General features: G+C 28.0%; 1 protein-coding gene across 1 annotated transcript in view; it reads left to right on the forward strand.

Annotated features, from left to right (window-relative positions):
- Window positions 1-8,234: 8,234 nt before the first annotated feature.
- Window positions 8,235-18,773, forward strand: part of LOC129960861 (uncharacterized) — a 43,344-nt gene continuing 32,805 nt past the window's right edge. The window contains exon 1 of the mRNA XM_056074567.1: window positions 8,235-8,380. Coding sequence (XP_055930542.1) covers window positions 8,362-8,380 — 19 coding nt within the window. The 5' untranslated portion in view covers window positions 8,235-8,361. The remainder of the gene's footprint in view (window positions 8,381-18,773) is intronic.

Genomic DNA, 18,773 nt, shown 5'->3' on the forward strand with positions numbered 1-18,773 from the left:
TAATAGAAGGGGGGGGGACAAATTATCCACCTGCCTCTATGAAAATATTTTTATTATATACTAATTTAGTGTGGTACTTCTTGATGCTAATCTACCTTTAATTTGTAATAATAATAAAGGTGAATGAAGGTGATCGATTGTTTGTTTATGGCCGTTCTCCAGGGCAGAAAGTTAGAACTAGAATTATTAAGTACATATCAAGCTTACTTTAGAAGGAAACACGATTCGGAATTTTTGAAAATAAAAATGTAATTAAAATTTTAAATAATTGAAATCAAATACAATATCGAAGCTTTTAGAATATAATCTCACAACTTATTATCGAATGAAATCGATTTTGTAACAGCTTAAAATTAAAAAAAAAAAAAAAAAAAAACCGATGATACTAATATGATTGCCTTCAGGTTTTTCTTTAACTTTTGTCTAATTTTTCAAATCAAATTTTTAAATGTGGTATTTAGTGATGCTTTTTATTGTTACAATGAATTGAGATCACTTATATTATTTCATCAATATTCCGCTTTTGTAACTACGGTTGAAGGCTGTTGCTTTCTTTGGTCATTAATTACAAAGAAACTTCTACCATAATAATGCATTTATTCAGCAATCAATATACCATTGATTCACTACATTATAAAAATTACGAAGTTTCTTGCTAATAAATTTTGTTTTATTTCTTACATTTTTAAGATTTTTCTTTCAGTTTAGCTAATTTAATTATAAGGATTTTATTTCATGGGAATTATTAGTTTTATAAATTTCGCTCTGCTTTATTATATTGTTGAATATTTTCTTTCTCTGGTTTCAAGTTAATTCCTGTTAAATGTAAAATATACTAATCTACTTTCAAACGTAAGAATTTCAGTTTCATTTTAACTTCGCAGTATCTAAATTTTCGCCATTTTGTCAATAGAACTTTATAATCAATAAGTGCCGAAGTAAATTTTTTCTCTTTATAAACTTTAACTGGAAATTTTATAAGTTATTTTACAGAATTTATGCATAAATTTTTATATAATTTATACAGAATAAGGAAAATTCTGTAATTTAATTCTTGTTATTCATTTTTAAACAGTTTTTGAAACATTATGCTTTATTTTTAATTATTCCGTTTTAGTTTTTAAGAATGCATTTTAATAAAAATTGAATTTTAAATTGTTACTCAGGCTGCATCAATATTTAATAGACTGGAAATCTAATAGTCAGGGCAAGCAAGCGGATGGTCGATGGTTGTGAATAATAATAATCATAATATAAGCTCATCTGTACTAAGCAGTTTGTCATGTTGGCAATCTACAAAACAGATTGCATGATGCGAAACAAGTAAGCTGAAATGCATGCTCATTAAATACAGTTTTTAAAAATTCTTTTTAATAAATCGAATTTAGTTTGATTATTAAATGGAGTATTTAGTTTGATTATTACAGAGTATTATCTAGTTAAAAAGTGAAAAATTAACCTGTGTTGTGCTAATGATTTGAGGGAGTACACTTCGCTTTAATTTCAATAAAATGTGTCCTGGTGTTTTAGATTTATATTTTGCAATCAGAAATATCAGGTTCTAATATAGGCTACGAAATGGAAAATTATCAATTTTTTTTTTATTACTGCGCAGAAACCAGTGGGAGTGGTTTCCCCGAAACTTTGTTGCATCGTCACTAGTAAAGATCTTATTCTCCTTGCACCCCATAAAATTGGGCACCTTGGATGAGGCCCCGAATACCTTGCACAGCATTGGTGAACGTTAGTAACGAAATATCTTTAGCATGAATTTATTATTTTTACTGAATCTATCGCGAGTATATATATTTCGGATGGTTTTTTTTTTCCCCAGGTCGATTGAAACCAAATTTTGACACGAAACTGCAGTTGTAATCATAATCAACATACCGAATTTCATTGTTTTAGTCTTTATGTTTATGAGTTACTGCGTTTGAATGCTTTACATGGGCCAACAGACGGTCATTGGTTTAACGGGCCTCGTTCAAAGTTTGATATCTATATTTTAGATGTTGAGCCTATTAATCCAAGTTTATCTACCTAGTTCTTTACGTTTTATAATTGCCGACTTCACTTGTATTCGAACATCCAGATAGACAGACCTCCTGTGAATGAATTTCGCTAAAAATTTGACAGAAATCTAAAAATTTTTATCGTAATTCCATATCAAATTTCAACCGTTCAATTCAACAACAGTTATTACGTTCACAGACAAGCAGACAGATATAATGCTGAAAATGGGCTTTTCAGATTCAGGGATGTCTGAAAAGTGGAAATTCATCAAAATCTCGAGTTTGAATTTTTTGATGTTTACAATATTTTCTTTATACTTCATATCCGAGAAAGTAAAAACCGAATATCATGATCAATTTATTCCTTTCTGTACAAAATCGTTCTAAAAAACTTTAAAGATCTTTGATTATAATTTTTTCATGATCTTCAACACTTTCATATAACCTTTAGTAACATAAATGATGTCCAATGGCTGTAATGACGTAAAATATCAAAAGTTGTGATTATCATAAGAGCAAACCAAACTGATAAGTATATACGAAAAATGGATACAAATGAAAGGCAGAAAAAATACCTGTAATTCCATGCCACTTCATCAGTGTTATAGGATTTCATAACTTTTTCATGTGCGTGTAGAACTGAAAAATGTGGAAGGAGTGTACATTTTGATCATTGTTACCAAAACAGTAGCTGATAGTTTGATTGTAGCTTTTGACGTGTTTCCATGGCGAGCATACCAAAACACAAATTGTGAGTAGAATCAAAGAATGCGAGGAAATAACAAAATGTTTATCAAAATTTTAGATTTAAACGCTATATGTTGAACCAATTAGATGGTACTATTTCTTTTATATGACATTAATTTTATAGCTACTTAGATTGCCATTGATTTAAAAAATAGTTGAACGTCGTAAGTTTTTTAAAATTTGCTTCCTTCTTTTCTCAAATAAAAAAAAATAGTATAAATTAGCTCTACAATTCTTAAAAGAAAATTTGTAGAATTCTTTCTTTTAAAATAAAAATTGCATAAATCTGTATAATGTATTTAAACATAAATAAATCTGTAAGACCAATTTTAGATTTATGTAGTTTTATTCTATATTCCTCTTTTAAAGCAACTTAGGGCTATTTTGTGATGGATCTAGTAATTTTGAATTGTGGTTACCTACCTACATACAAGACGAAGTTTTGTAGAAGCGGATTTTGCACTTGAAGTCTGGAAACTCGAAGCGAAGACCTTATCATAAGACCATTGCAGTCCGACAAGGAGTTGGGAGAAATAATATAATGGCTTAATTTTTATTTATAATTAAGGAAAAAATATAAATTGTTTAATTTAATTTTCTTTATAAAAACTTTTCTTCTTCAAATCATAAATACAGTAAATAAATAATTTTAATTATTAAATTATTCAAAGTTAATTGATGCAACTATTATTCATTTTGCTCTTATGGTTTAAATAGGAAAAATAGAATCGAATTGCTTCTCATAAAGATGATTGGTGTAATAAATGCTGGATATTTCTGTGGATATTGTAAAAACTATTTTTTTATTACAATATTAATTACATGGAAGTATATTTTAAAATCCGGTAATTCAAACTATCATTTTAAATGAACAAAAATCAGCATCATAGCTTGGTTGTATATGAATTATATCAACTACAGCTAAGTACCGTAAAACCCACATACTGAATAGAAATCTGAATTGTCCAATTACTAAACAGTTTAAAGTCTGATTTATTAGATTAGCACTTCAACTGTTTCTGGATTTAAAACCCAAGATATGTTTTTATTGATATAACTGTTAAATATTACAAAGTTGTAGTAATCTAATAAAATTGCAATTGTTACTAAATATATAGTAAAATGCAAAAAAAAAAAAAAAAAAATCATAAAAATGCAATGAAAAAAAAAATTCTGATATATATTTAGCTTTGAGTAAAATTTGATCTAATAAGAATAAAATAAAATGTTTGAATATTATTCCTTTTTATATAAGTTCGTAATTCTATTGGACTAATAAAATGTAAATAATTGTTTAGAGCAAATAAGAAGCTAAATCTTTTAATCAATTCCAGGTCATTTTAATTTAGCTTGTAATTATTTTTATAACTACTTAATTTTCTTTAAAATGATTATAAATTTTTTTTGAAGATCTACAATTAAAATATATTCAAAATAACTTTGATAAAATTATGCGAAAATGAGGCTAAAAATTACGAATATGAAATCGTCTGATATGCCTTTTTCAACGCCGAAACGGGTCGACAATGTTATTAGAAGAGCACTCTCCCGAAACACCCCATAGAAAATGAGTTTTTATAAAATAAATTTCCAAGATTTCTGCTAATTTTGAGTGAGATGCATACCGAGTGGCAAAGTCCATTGTCAAAAAGACTGGAATGTTTGATCATTTTTCCATAATAAAATCAAGTATGATTTGTTGTTGCTGGTTCTACTGCTATAATAAAGGAAACAATTTTCTGATTCCTAATGTTTAGAAATTAGTTGAACATTTCAAATTACACAGATTTCCAAAAGTTAAAATTCAACAAGTTTTTAAATTCTGTTCTTGGAAAATTGTTGAAGATATTTTAGAAATAAGTTTTGTGAAAGATAGCAATCTCTAAAGATGGCACGAAAGTTTTATGTTTATGACTTATTACGATTTGATTGGTTCAATAATATTAAAAAAAAATATCTTCAATACGAAGAAAAGAATAGACTGTCGAAATAAAACAGAAAATACGTATGAATTCAAAAATCCATAATTTACAAAAAAATTTTGTTTAAAATCGTCACCAAAACCTTTTATACTTCATTAAAAATCTGTACTTGAAGCAAAGCATAGAACTAGTTTGGGAGAAGGAAGTAAAGACGAATTCAATCTTTGTGCAACTAGAAACAATTTGAAAGACAGTTGGAGAAAATGTATTGAAATAAATAATTTAGAAAAAAAACTGTTCTTTCTAGTGTGTCCTTTACTTATGTTCGGACAACTCGTTAGAGAAATTAAATGATATTTACTCACAGAAAATCTGGGGAGTTTATTCAGCTGACCATCAATAAACTGAATAAAATACAATATAAAAAAGGGAATTTCTCCCCAATCAAATTTTCAATTTGCCCTCCAAAATGTCTTTGCTGCAACGAAAAATATTAAATATAATTAACTTGAAGATTAAAGCCAAGTGAATTGTGAAACACCTGCTTATATTGATTTTGACAAAGAAATGGGAATACGCTCTCCCCACTTTTAAGTCTCCAGAAGATTTCTTCTTCTCCCATGGGATCACTTATTTCATAAGTCTATAAATAGCAATAAATTTATCTATGAAAAATAGAGTGATATAATCAAATAAGGGAGTAAAATTATTGCCTGACCAGCTGGACTGAAAAAATGAAATTCTAATACATTAGTGAATGGCAATCATACCAGCCAGTGTCAGAGGGAAAAAATGTGCAGGAACAGTACCTGTATTATCCGTATGGAGGATAATTTCCTTGTACATTTCTTCTCTTTTTTCCTTTTCAGAAAGAAATTAAATAAAATAAACAGTTGAAGGAAGTGATTTATCAGGAAAGGAAATTTATAAAATACCTTTAGTGAGCTAAAATTTTTATTAAATATTTGTAAAATTTTACTTGCTTGTTTTGTTGAAAAAGAAAGACTAAGAACACAAAATCTGAAAGAATTCTTAAATTTGACACCAATAATATAACATTGTGCATAGTAGTACTTTTACCTTCTGTACATTGTGAGAGAGATATGATGAATGGAGAAGATGAAATTTAGAAGCATTGAGAACCGAAGAATTACTGAATTCTCAAAATAAAATTCCCTTTTAAATATTTTTCAAAATATTGAAATTAGGTTAAAAAAATTTTATAGGTGGCTCATTAAGCTATAGATATAGTTACTTGCACAAATGGTAAATTACCCATTTTAAATTTAAAAAATTGTATGAGTTTGCTCACGTTCGATTCCGACCTGATATAAAATAATATGAATTAATTTTCAGTTGTGTATTCCGCGATTTACGCAGGTTGAAAGTTTCTAAATTTTCCAATGTATCCTAGGTTAATGTGCTTGTTTCTAGTTATTGTGGCTTTTATTTATATTCTGGTGTCATAGCATTGTATATAAGTAAAAATTCGTCCGATTAAAAAATTTTGCAGTTAGCACATTAAAATATGGGTTATTGTATTAATGGTAATTCAAACTCAGTCTTTTTTTTCTTTTTTTTTAATTTTAGTAGGTTCAGTGCATGTGACACCAGCATCACACAGCAAATATAATCTAGTAGGTCTTTTAACATCAAGATACAAGTTCCTTTATGTTGTGCTGAGTTATCAAATCCTTTTTCTACTGCAAGATACGCAATGGTTTTAAAAAATAAATTGGCGCATTTGATGTGTATCACGTAATATACATTAAACGCAACTCTTTCACAGAAGTAGATCAATAAGGTGCTGTTTCGCTTTGTTCCCATTTATATTTCCCTTCAGTGCACCTGCTTATTGTACTGCAGGGATGTGAAGGAAAATTAAAAATAACATCTTTTCCAAGTCAATATTCTACTATTAATTTCTTAATTAATAATAATCCTATATGTTTTGGGTGGATATTTTAAAAATTTAGTCATAAAATTTATTAGAAAAAATAATAATTTAAATTTTTGGAAATTCCTTAAAAGTACTGCAATATTAGCTTGATTTTTTTAGGAAATTATGCGTTTTCTTCAAGCTTATTTTGCTTTGTTGGGTCATAAAAAACAGATTTAAAAAAATTATATTGTTATTTTATTTGATTCATAGTTCCCCAAAATATTTCAGCAACTTGAAATACCTAGCAATTTTTATCACAACTTTGTAGTAAAATTATTTGCATCGATAAAAAAACAACAGAAATACAATTTTGAAATTTTTAATTTCCTTTTATATACGTAACTAATTTGGAAAGTAAAAATTGTTTGAAGTCGAAATGTTTTGATGCCAAAATATGGATCCCTGCATTTTTTGAATGTGAAATCACACTGAACATTGCACATATTAATTGAAAATACATGGAACATTCATTTAATAATGTTCAACACTAATTTTGATGGCTTACAAATAATCATAAATCAAGATATTAAACGTTGCTTGTTTTTAACGAACTTTATTAGAAAAATCCAAACTATTTTTGTAAACAAAGGAAACCATTTGAAAGCATGATTGTGAACTTTAATATTGCAGTGGCTTTTGGACAAATGGTTCCTTATAGCAGTCATTATCGCAAATTAGTGAATACTTTTAAATGCAATGAAATGTTAAATTCACGGATTGTGATTTCAATTAATAACGTGATGGTTTTTGCAAAACTGGAAATTATTGTTGTTTATAGAAGTCGTCATTGCAAATCTGCGAATGCTTTCATTTGAAGATAAAATGTTGTATACTTGCATTGTGAGCACTGTATATCAAATTATGTGTAGTATATTTGTGCGTACGTATGTTATTAATGTAAGGTCCACTGAGACGCATCTCAGATATGGGGGTTAGAAAAGATCGGGTTAGTGTCTGGTTTTCGCTTGCATTGTGGTTTGCTAACATGAATGGTGTGGGGTCGAGTTAAATTCATTCCGATGGTGGGCCGTATGTAAGAGGACTGTCAGCATGAGCTGCTGATAGTGAAGACTATTATGCATTAATATTTGAGCCTACTCGGTCATTCAGATTAGTACCTTGATAGGACGAGATTAGCCCTTGTGGTTATGATTAAGAAATATAAACTGTGATAAAAGAGAAAATATACTATAGATGGAAGCACTCTTATATTATTCAAAATGCTGAAAATCGGACATATTTAATACGATAAATTTAATATATTTGCGAAATTCAAAAGTATAGTTCTTTTATTTGCCTCATGTAGTTTTTTTTTTTTTTTTTTTAGAAAATTTGTCTCATTTGTAAATGTAATTGAGGAAGTCTGCATTGAAGATTCTTGTTAAAGAAGGCTAAAAAAAATGAGAATGTTTGGCGACAGGTGTGAATTTCATTAAGGTGTCTGTTATACCGCAAACTCAAAGCAAGGAAGGGTCATGCAACGACCTTGCGTAAACAAAGACCCCACAAAATCAACAGAGCAGAATACGATGGAAAAATAAACACGAACTTTATATTATCCATTCAAGCCAGTTGCTTTCTCCGGCCTTGCCTGGAGTGAAGACGAAACAGGTTTTTTTCTTTTTCATACTCATCGAGTACCATTGGCCTTGTGACCGATCTTCACTTTTCCTTCTACACAGTAGCATACAACCCTTTCGTTGCATTTATGCGAGTGAACGCTTTGCTGTGAGCAGACATGGATGGTAAAGGGAATGGTAAGTGATTCTTATAAAACGTTTTTGTCTTCACTAATTTTACAGATGACTTGTAAACTAGGTGAAATTCTTTTGGATTAAGAAAGTGCGCTCATAAGGTAACGAACTGAGAATACAGGCTGTTTGTATAGCAAGCTGGAAGCGTGGTGTGTTTTGGATTGTTTTATCTGTAGTTTGGCTATTCAATTCAAAACAAATAATTTAAATTTTTTTTGAAAAAAACATCAATCGGTTTGAATTTTTTCTCATAGTTTCATATAATTTTATATGAAGATTTATAATTTAAGAAAAAAATACTGTTGTTAATAAAAAAAAAAAGAATAAGTTGTAACTGCAAATGCCTCTATCTTTTTTACTGAATTCAAAGAATAGTCTTTTACTACATGGCCATATCAAATGACAAATTTTTTGAAAAATACTATAGAATTTTTTTTTTTTTTTTTTTTTTTTTTTTATTATTTCATGATACAGCGATTAAGTATGCTTTCAAACGATAGTTTATAGGAGGCTGGCTATCTACTAAGCAAGAAAACCGAGAAAAAAATTGTTAAAATAATATATTAAGGGATCACATTTTTAAATTTTTATCGCCACATTTTCTGTGTTGTTTTCTGTTGGTGTTAAATTTAAATATGATTAGTATACAGATATTAAATTTATTCTATAAGCATTGCTTAGTAATGCACATTTGATTGCTTCAATCTCCTTAGATGGAACAATTATGCATGTATATTAAGCATTTTAAAGGTATCAATTTCAATAAAGATAAATGCACTGAAACTTTGCTTAAAAGTATTCAAAGAACTTTTAGATTTTTGGCTTCACGTAATAAATTTAACTATGATTTCAGTTTTATCAATTTAATTTTTGTGATATTTGTTTCAACTCTTAACCTGTTGGAGAAAAAAATTGTTCATTATAATTAAGTTCCACCTGATTATGATCTGAAATGCCGAACAATTTTGTTTCACTTTTTCCCTTACAATTATTTTTAAATACAGAAGCAACAAACTATTAAGGAGAAAACCTCATTTTCCAATAAACTTATGCTACTCCATTATAGGCTTAGTAAAATAATTCTCATAATAGCTAATTTATGTAAAACATTAACCGTCGGTCTCCTAGTGTACGAAATAATTTCATACTTTAAGAATTTTTTTTTTTTAGAAAATTAATGTTTTGATAAATATGTGAAAAAAAGCAGTACAGATTTCTTAAAATTCATTTATAAAATGATGCATTTCAATTAAAAAAATTTAAACATTCCTAACTACATAAAAAATTAAGTTTTCTGTAGTTCAAAAAAATAATAAGAATAAATTTCATATTCTTTAAAAAAAGATGTTCTTTTTTTTATATTATTGATTGCTTTTTTCCAAAGAATTTTTTAAAGAAAGTAAATTCCGAAAAACAACATTTTAAAAAATTTTGAAAACGCTTTTCCTACAAAGCTCTGCATTAAGCACCTTTCAGCAAATCGTATTCTTACGTAAAATAAATTATATAAAACGATGAAAATTACTAATGCGATAGGAGATATTAAAAATTATTATTTATATTTATAATCATTTATGTGAACTAAAAACTTTCATATAAAGCGGAATCAATTATTTTTATAAACGGTGTCAATTCTTTTTTATATTTGTTTGTATAGCAATTTTTTTTAGTTCCTATTTCTAAATTTTTGTATTTGAATATTAATCTATTTTTTTCTAGCAATGATTATATAACTAATTGTAATTCAAGGAAATATGTTTATATAATTGAAATGCAACATTATTAGTTAGAAATTGTTTTATTATTCAGTCAGATTTCAGATTCATATTAATGATTGTTTTCTTTTTTAATTTTATAACTTCATTTTCTAATTTAAACTTTTCGCCCGAGTGTTTTTTATTGATTATACAATGGTTTAAAAGTTACGAGCAAAAATATTAAAGTTAAAGCTGAAAAACATTCTGTAATACTCGTTTTCTCTGAAGGATAAATGCTAAAGCTGATTTTAAAATAAAATAAGAATTTTTAAAATTTATTTATCATTTGCTGTTAACTGTAATTAAATATAAAATACTTCCATTGGAGAAACCGTTATTTTTCTAATGCATCGAAAAATAGATTAAATTAGAAAGACATGATTTCGGCTTTAAATTAACTCGTATTTTAATTGTGCTTTAAAAATATTAGGAAACGAATTTTATTTATATTACAGATATCTGTAAAATATGAATCGAACAAAACAAAATTATATAAAAACAAAAAAATCTCATGTTTTTTCGTAGTTTCTACAAATATTTCATAATTGTCATATATTATACGCCAGTATGATTTTTTCATTTTTTAAATAAGAAACTTACTACAATCAAATAATGAGTATTCTTTTCTGCTTTTGATTCTCAGAAATTCTACCTGGATGTGATTTGAAAGATTCAATGAATTTACAAATAGTTATTCAGATTGATTCCACTAATCAACAGACAAACGTATAGAAATCAAATCATTTCTACATTAATTTTAAGAATACAGTATGCCTTTGGAAACTAACGATTGCGTCGGAAATGAAGAAAAAAAATATGTGAATGTCTTCTTGAAATGTAACTAAAAAATATCCGAGTTAATGGAAAAGTTGAATCAAAATATTCATAAAAGTATAAATTTTAAATAACTCCATTCATCATAGGTAGTCTAAAGATAATACCAAAATTGCAACTCAGGAGCCAGATTAACAACAAACACATCGAAAAAAAAAAAAGATTGATGGCAAGAAGGACAAAACATTGATATATTCTTGGATATATTAGGCATGGAAACTTTTGTTATATTCGGATTAGTTTTTATATGTTTTCCACTGTTGGTTCACAGTTATATTTTCAACGATGTGATGATTATTTAATCTTGATCCCATTATGTTCATTATCAAGTATGTTGCAGGCTGATATAGGATTTGATATCGATGTTTCATAAAACTAGATGCAATGAAGTCAGATTATCAGTCAAAAGGCATCTAGATATTCTTAGCAACGTATTTTATATTGTGATGGAATTTTTTTATTTATTTAAAGGAATGATGTTATCCTAGATAATATTAATATTTGATTCAGGGCTGCGGGGAGCATTTAAAAATAGAAAACAATTGACAATTTGTTAATATCGTTATTTAAGTTGATTGAACAGTGGAATACAATGGATATTGTTGAATTTTTTTGCCAATAGCTTACTTCTGCATTCTTTCCACAATCGCGGATTCTTTCTCATTTGCAATTTGAAAAATTTTGTTTATTTTTTGCAAGAGTCTCTCTGAAATCTTGTCTTAGCTCCGCTGATGAGAATTTAGGCAGTATAAAATAAGGCTTCTTCTTTAATTTATACCAGAGAATCTCAATCTGTTTACCATATGCTGTAAATGGAAGTACTTCATTATTGTTCAATTTTAGTTGTTGCGAGTTTTCTTGCTAAGTATGTGTTTATTGATTTGCGGAACATTTATGTGTAGAATATAATGCGATACAATGTTTTCATATTCTTTATTTTTTTACGGCAACCATTACATCTTATTTCACCCTTAAACCTTAAAATCTATTTAAGAGGTGCTCTAGTTGCATTAGGCAAAAAGAACGAAACAGTGAATAAATGCAAATATGGGGGATTGCGCAAAATCACCTTGATTGTAAATAGCTATCTTACTTTAATTAATTATTTTTCTATCAATTATTTTGTCAGCAACTCTTTGTTAGTTATCCTTTTACTGATGAAAATTATATAGATAAGTAATTGATTTAAAACAGAAAAATATATTTTTACAACGGGGTATAATTTTTTCACTCAAAAGAGGCAAAATGAAGTTTTACAAATGTAAGTTAAGCAATCAAAAAATGCTTTTAACAATGCTTTTTCTCAGGTAAAAATTTTAAAAACAATTGTTATGTGAAATTTCTGATTCTTTTGCATTAGCTTTTATCATTTGTATTTTTATTTTCCTTAGGTAAAAAAAAAAAAAAAAAGGAGCCAACTGAACTTTAAAAAATTCTTTATGAAAATTTTTTAATAATATTAGGTGTTGAAGAAATCAATCAAAATTTCTCTGAAACGATTATGTAGACTTACCGAAATTATTTAATGTTTCTTTGCTATAGTTATTTGAATCTCTCTGATTTTGAGGTTAAAATAACAAACAATAAGCTAGAGAATAAATTTGAGAGGGGGGGGCTGTTTAAATCCTTTAAAGATATTCCTTTCAATGGTAAATGGTTTGTAGGCATTTGTAGAGTAAACTTCCCGTTTCATTACTATCAAATATAGTAAATGGAAGTTTTGTTAGAAAATAAAAGCCAACCGAGCGAAAAAAACTTTTTATTAAAACTTTCGTGTAAGAGTTTCTTTAAAAATACTATTGCGTGTTGAGGAATCAACCGAAAGTTCCGTGGAGTGTTTAAATATACCTTATTTATACAACCGCAAAGTTGTTTTTGAAATCGAACTGATTACCATTTACGATCAACTTCAATAAATAACATGCTGGGTTCTGCAGTAAAAAAAAAAAAAAAGGAGTGAGAGAGAGAGAGAGAGAGAAAGAAAAGAAAAAGAAAAAAAGAAAGAAAGAAAAAAAAAAAAACCCACCTCTTATCTTAAGAATATTTGTGAAGCAGTATACCACTGCGTAGTAGGATGGTCAACCGCAGTTTTTCCGGTTTTTCTAAATATACCTTACATATTTAAATTCATTGTTGTTTTTTGCAAAAAACCAATTACCATTTGTTAGTTCATTTAATTTGCACATTGTGGCGAAAGTTTATATTCGCAGTATGTAATGCTTGTGAAATAAAACCCTTATGTAATGTAGCTGGTGAATCTGAAAAATATTGTTTTCGACTAATTTTCCTTTTGCATAAACAGTAAAAGTTTATGAATAAAAATTAAATGCCTTCCGCAGATGTAATTTTCTGTTTCAGAATTCTTGAAGTATTAATTATCGAATTTGATACAAATTATGTCTGTTTTCCGAAACATAAAATTAGACACATCGACCTTACTTTAGGTAAGCAAAATCAGCGTTATTCTTTTGCAAAAATATTATTTTACATTACAGAGCCGAAAAGACGACCTTGCAGAACTGACTTCCTTCAAGGATTCATATTAGCTCAGTGATAGCCGGTATGACAGGAAAATACATGGCATTTTTAAGACTCGCATTGTCCAAGTACCAGGCATTTGGGAAAAGTTGTTTTATATCTTACGTTTCCTTGAAGGAAAGGAGAAAAACTCACAGCGTGACTCTATAGATGATAAGTTTTATAGGCTTAATCTCCAATGAGGCGGGAGACGGAAACAATACAAGCATTGAAAACAGGCTCCACAAAATTGCATTAAATTATTTTCCTTATCAAAATTTATCCCGCATTTAATGTGATTTTAAATTGCATTTCATCGTTAATATTTAGGCATATTATTTCTTAAAGTAAATATCTTTAATTTGTAATTGCGATAAATATTATTACCAATAGACGGCGGTATGATTCATTTCGGCGCAGACAATATCTTAAAGAAACCAGCTGAAGTATTCTCCCCTCGAATTTTCCGTATGCTTACACAATGTTGCCCGTTTTATGTTACGTTTCGTAGCACTGCGAAGCGAATTGAGTGTGTCTTTTATATCTGTTGCCTTTGGTCGACTGCATCCAAAATTTGAGACAGATCCACAATTTGGATGCCAATACAACATATTAATATCATTAATGCATTTAATTAAATATGTCTTAAAATATGTGATTAATGTCAAGATACATTAATTAATTACTCATGTTAATTAATTAATGTATTCTGTCGCGTTTTCTTATCACAATAGACAGAACTATAAACAATATTTTTTTAGAGGATTAAATTAAAAATTTGATACAAATCTACAATTTGGATGTCAATACAACATATTAATATCATTGATGCATCTTAAAATATTTAATTAAATATGTCTTAAAATATGTGATTAATATCAAGATATATTAATTAATCAATCATGTTAATTAATTAATGTATTTTGTTGCGTTTTCTTATCACAATATACAGAATTACAAACAATATTTTTTCTAGAGGATTAAATTGAAAATTTGATACAAATCTAGAATTTGGATGTCAAAGCAATATATCGAATATCATTTATGCAGCTTATCGCAATTTTGAATTATGGAGTTTATTTATCACAAATAGACAGACCGTCAAACTGTCTATTCTTTTGAGTTGATTTGACCAAAAATTTGATAGAGATCCACAATTTAAATGTCAAGATGATATATTGAATATCATTAATGTTGCTTATCGCGGTTTTGAGTTAACACGTTTACTTTTCACGAATAGACAGACAGACTAACAGTCCATTCTTTGAGAGGATTTGGTTGAAAATTTGTTAGAGATCTGCAATGTGGATGCCAAAACAGCATATTGAATATTATTTATTTAGCTTATTGAGATTCTGAGTTATAGCGTTATCAGCACGAATTGACAGACTTTGAGAGGGTTTGGTCGAAAATTTGATCTACAAATCTGGTGATAAAGTTGTATGTAAAATTTCATATATTTACTTTGAATTGTTTTCGAGTTATGATGTTCACGTGCACACGAATGGACAGATAATCTTTCAGAGGGCTGATTTCGTTTAAAAGTTTGCAGAAATAAAAACTTTTGCGTAATGACTGTATACTAGATTTCATCCATCTAGCATGTTGCATGTTTGTATAGTCATACATCTGACCTCCGACCCGCCACAAAGGCACACGGAAAAATTACTGAATGACCGGACCGCCTGTGGTTGAGTCCTATAGGCCATCACCGGCCACGTACAACCCTCCCCGAAGGAAGTACGTCCCGTCATCGATGGGAGGAGCCAGATCCCCCACCTATTTGTGTAAACTCCAGGGTGACGAGATTCAACCACCATGCGGGAAGCATTTCATCCTCTTTTCGAGGTGCCCCCCGGGGGGTTTGCATGTTTGTATAATAGCGTTCACAGATATATAGACGGATAATTCCAAAAATTATTTTTTTTTCTGACTCAAGGGGGTTTGAAACTTAGAAATTCATCAATATCTAGAGATCGAAGTTTTTGATTGTTGAAATTTCCTTTATGTATACTTTGTATAAGAAAAAATAAGAAATTTATAGAAAAACTACGCGCAGAATGAAATATATTGAGAAGATTGGTATGATTTTGAGTTTGTAAGCCTACTGAGTCAAATAATTAATTGATTAAAAATGAATTGATAATGGAATACCTTTCGAAACGTCGAACGTATATAGCTTGAAAACTTTGCAGAATATTGATGAGAGATTTTGGAAAGTTAAATTACTACAATTGCATCCTGAGAAGATTTTCGTGAAGATAATGACATTAATTTGCCATCTATTTGAAAAATACGTACTTTGAAGAGAATTATTCAGATTTATAAAATTCAACCATTGCAAATAGTTAATATTTTGAAACTCTTCTATTCAAATTATATACAAAATTCAAGAATTCAGAAAGGATTGATATTTTTCTTTTTTTTTTATGTTTTAGCATTTACATAGAAATATAATGAAATTAATTGAATAATTAACAAGTAGATCGAAACAGTAATACTGATAAAATACTTTCAGTATTTCCAATAAAAAAGCAGCATTAAAGTACTTTAATTTTTAAAAAAAATATTTTTACAGTTTTGTTTTATTGTTTTAATAATAAAAATAAATCTACAGAAATATATACGAAAACTCAAAACAATGTTGATATGTGACATGCTATTAAGCGGAACCCTCCCCCCCCCCCAGAAAAAAAAAAGCTGCCTTGGCTTCATCGCTCAAAAAAGCTCATCGATAAAAAAGTGATAAAGAGATTGTTTATTTATTTAGACTATAAGGTCAGGAAGCCAAAATATTTGGACAATAGCAATGCATTTCAGCAGTTTTCAAATTGTATTTAATAAAATACTAAAAATTCTTTTAACAGCTCACTAATATTTTTGAAGTCATTTTCATGGTAATAAATAAGAAAACGTAACGTCGCTTAATGCGACGCTGACGTGTTTAGTTTCATGTTTTGTTTAGACAGATTAGTTTTTTGCAAAACAATAAAAATCCGATACGATTCTATAAGATATATAACTTATTACAGTATGCAATTTTAGGAAATCAAGAGTAAATAACTAACAATTATGGATTTTTGTTTTCTCTAAAATCATTTTGCGTTCTAAAATATTTTTTCAACTCATGCACTGAAAGCATGTTTTTCTGATACTATCCAAATCAACATTTTGGTCAGGAACTTTTTGATTTTTTTAAAAAAGAATTCAACCGATTGAGAAATTAAATCGATTTTTTCCTACAAAATCAGAAAAGTATCTCAATTATTATTTTACCACCTACTCTACAATGTGCATAAAGAATAGTTATTTCACAATTATTTCTCATTTTTATGCACTAATTTTAAAAACTTGAATTAATTAATAAATCAAATTATTTACCTGCTTTATTTTTAACTCAAAGAAGAAAGTTTTTATTATTTTTTTATTGAAGAAATTTCAGTTAAATCTATAAATGTTTTTATTAATTAAAATTAAATTGAAAATTAATTTCTTGTAATTATTATTTCTGTGCTCTTTACTCTTATTTACAAAGATTTTAAGATTTTTCACAAAAGCATTTATACATCAAGAGATATGATTATACTAAAATATCGGGAATTTTAATAAAATTTATAAATAAATGATTGACTAATCTAACAAATTCAAATGATTTCTTTTTATGAAATGAAACTTAAATTCCTTACCTTAAATATCTTCCAAACTTTCCTTCTACCTGAATATTAGCATCTGAAAATGCTGTGATTGCTTGCAATGGCACGGAGAGGTTCGGTATAAAAATAGTAATGGAGGAGTGGCATGTTACTCACACTGATCTTTCCACTTAACGTGCGTTCAAACAGCTTTTAAGTTGCCGAAAAATCAAGTAAAGATAGAACTACATAATCATGATGTGGCAATATGATGAGTATGTTACATTCTAAAAGGGATCTAGGACCCAAAAATTCAATTTTAGTTTTTGATATATATTATTTAATTCTTCATCAAACTAAGATTTAGATGATACTAAAATTATAAGCTCACTTGTAGTACTTTTAAATGGTTATTGATGAAGAGTTTATGTGAGAGGAAATAATTATTGAGGTAAATTTTTGAATGATCAATGAAATTTTGAGTTAGCGTGTGGTTAACAGAGATAACCGAACTGTAGTCTAATTTCTGAGTAATTATCTAGCAATTTAAGAAAGCAAATCAAATATCAACAGCAATGAAATTTCTCACAAAGAAAAGGAAAAAAATAATAAGAAAGGAAAAACATTTTTTTTTACAGAGAATTGTTTCTCACGGCTTTGAAATGCGATCCGAAATAATCAATTAAAATTGATAGCGGAAGCGTTAGTGATCAAGTCATCAGGAATGGAAATATTGAATGATCGCTTTCCACTAATAGAAAAAGGATTTATCGTACTTGCATGTATATGTATGGTACAATTGTATTAATTAAAGAAAGCAAATCAGAAGTATCTTTTTTCTCACATTTGTAGGCTAAAATTTTCTTTATTTGAAAGATGTAGTTAAAATTTACTAAATACTCATTTTTAAGTATCTTCTTTTTTAGCTATTGCAAATAAATGATTTCTTTCAGAATATTATGTAATTTATTTTCTAATTTTAAGGTAATGGTAAAGTTTTCTGAAATAAAAGGGGCCTGTAAATTTCTTTTTCTTTTTCGAAATGGACCTGCCATTAGAACATTTATTATTAAACATTAAATTTATTTACTAAATTATTTTTTTTCTCCTTTTGAAATAAAACCAAGAAGAAAAATTCAACAAGGATAAATACAAAATACAAAGCAAAATTTTTAAACATGGTTTAATTTCAGTGAATTGTTATAAATTTCAAATACCTAAATGTGCCCATAAGTTTTAATATTCATATATAAATTTAATTGGAATTTTGTGCAATATGATGGCATGTGTCGTATATTAGGAAAATTCTGTTTTTGTGTTAAACATTTGCAAATGATTGAGTCTTTAAAACTCAAGCTCAAACCAATGAACATCGTAAAGTTGTTGAATTTTTAATTTTATGTGTTTATATAAGATATCACAATTTCAGAGAAAAACGATATTGGCAGGAATTAGAATTATGCCATGTGGTTAAAATGAAAATAATTCTAATCAGAGCACAATAGTGAAAAAGCGAGTAATCGTAAGAATGTCGAATCTCGATGGCATGCATGTTAAGAATGAATTTCCAAAAATGAACGACTGAAGAAGATAGTCTGACGATTTTCCAGTGTAAGTACAATTGACACATCGTAGCATAATGATTTAATAAAATTC

Source organism: Argiope bruennichi, chromosome X2, assembly GCF_947563725.1.
Source record: "Argiope bruennichi chromosome X2, qqArgBrue1.1, whole genome shotgun sequence".
Taxonomy (NCBI): domain Eukaryota; kingdom Metazoa; phylum Arthropoda; class Arachnida; order Araneae; family Araneidae; genus Argiope; species Argiope bruennichi.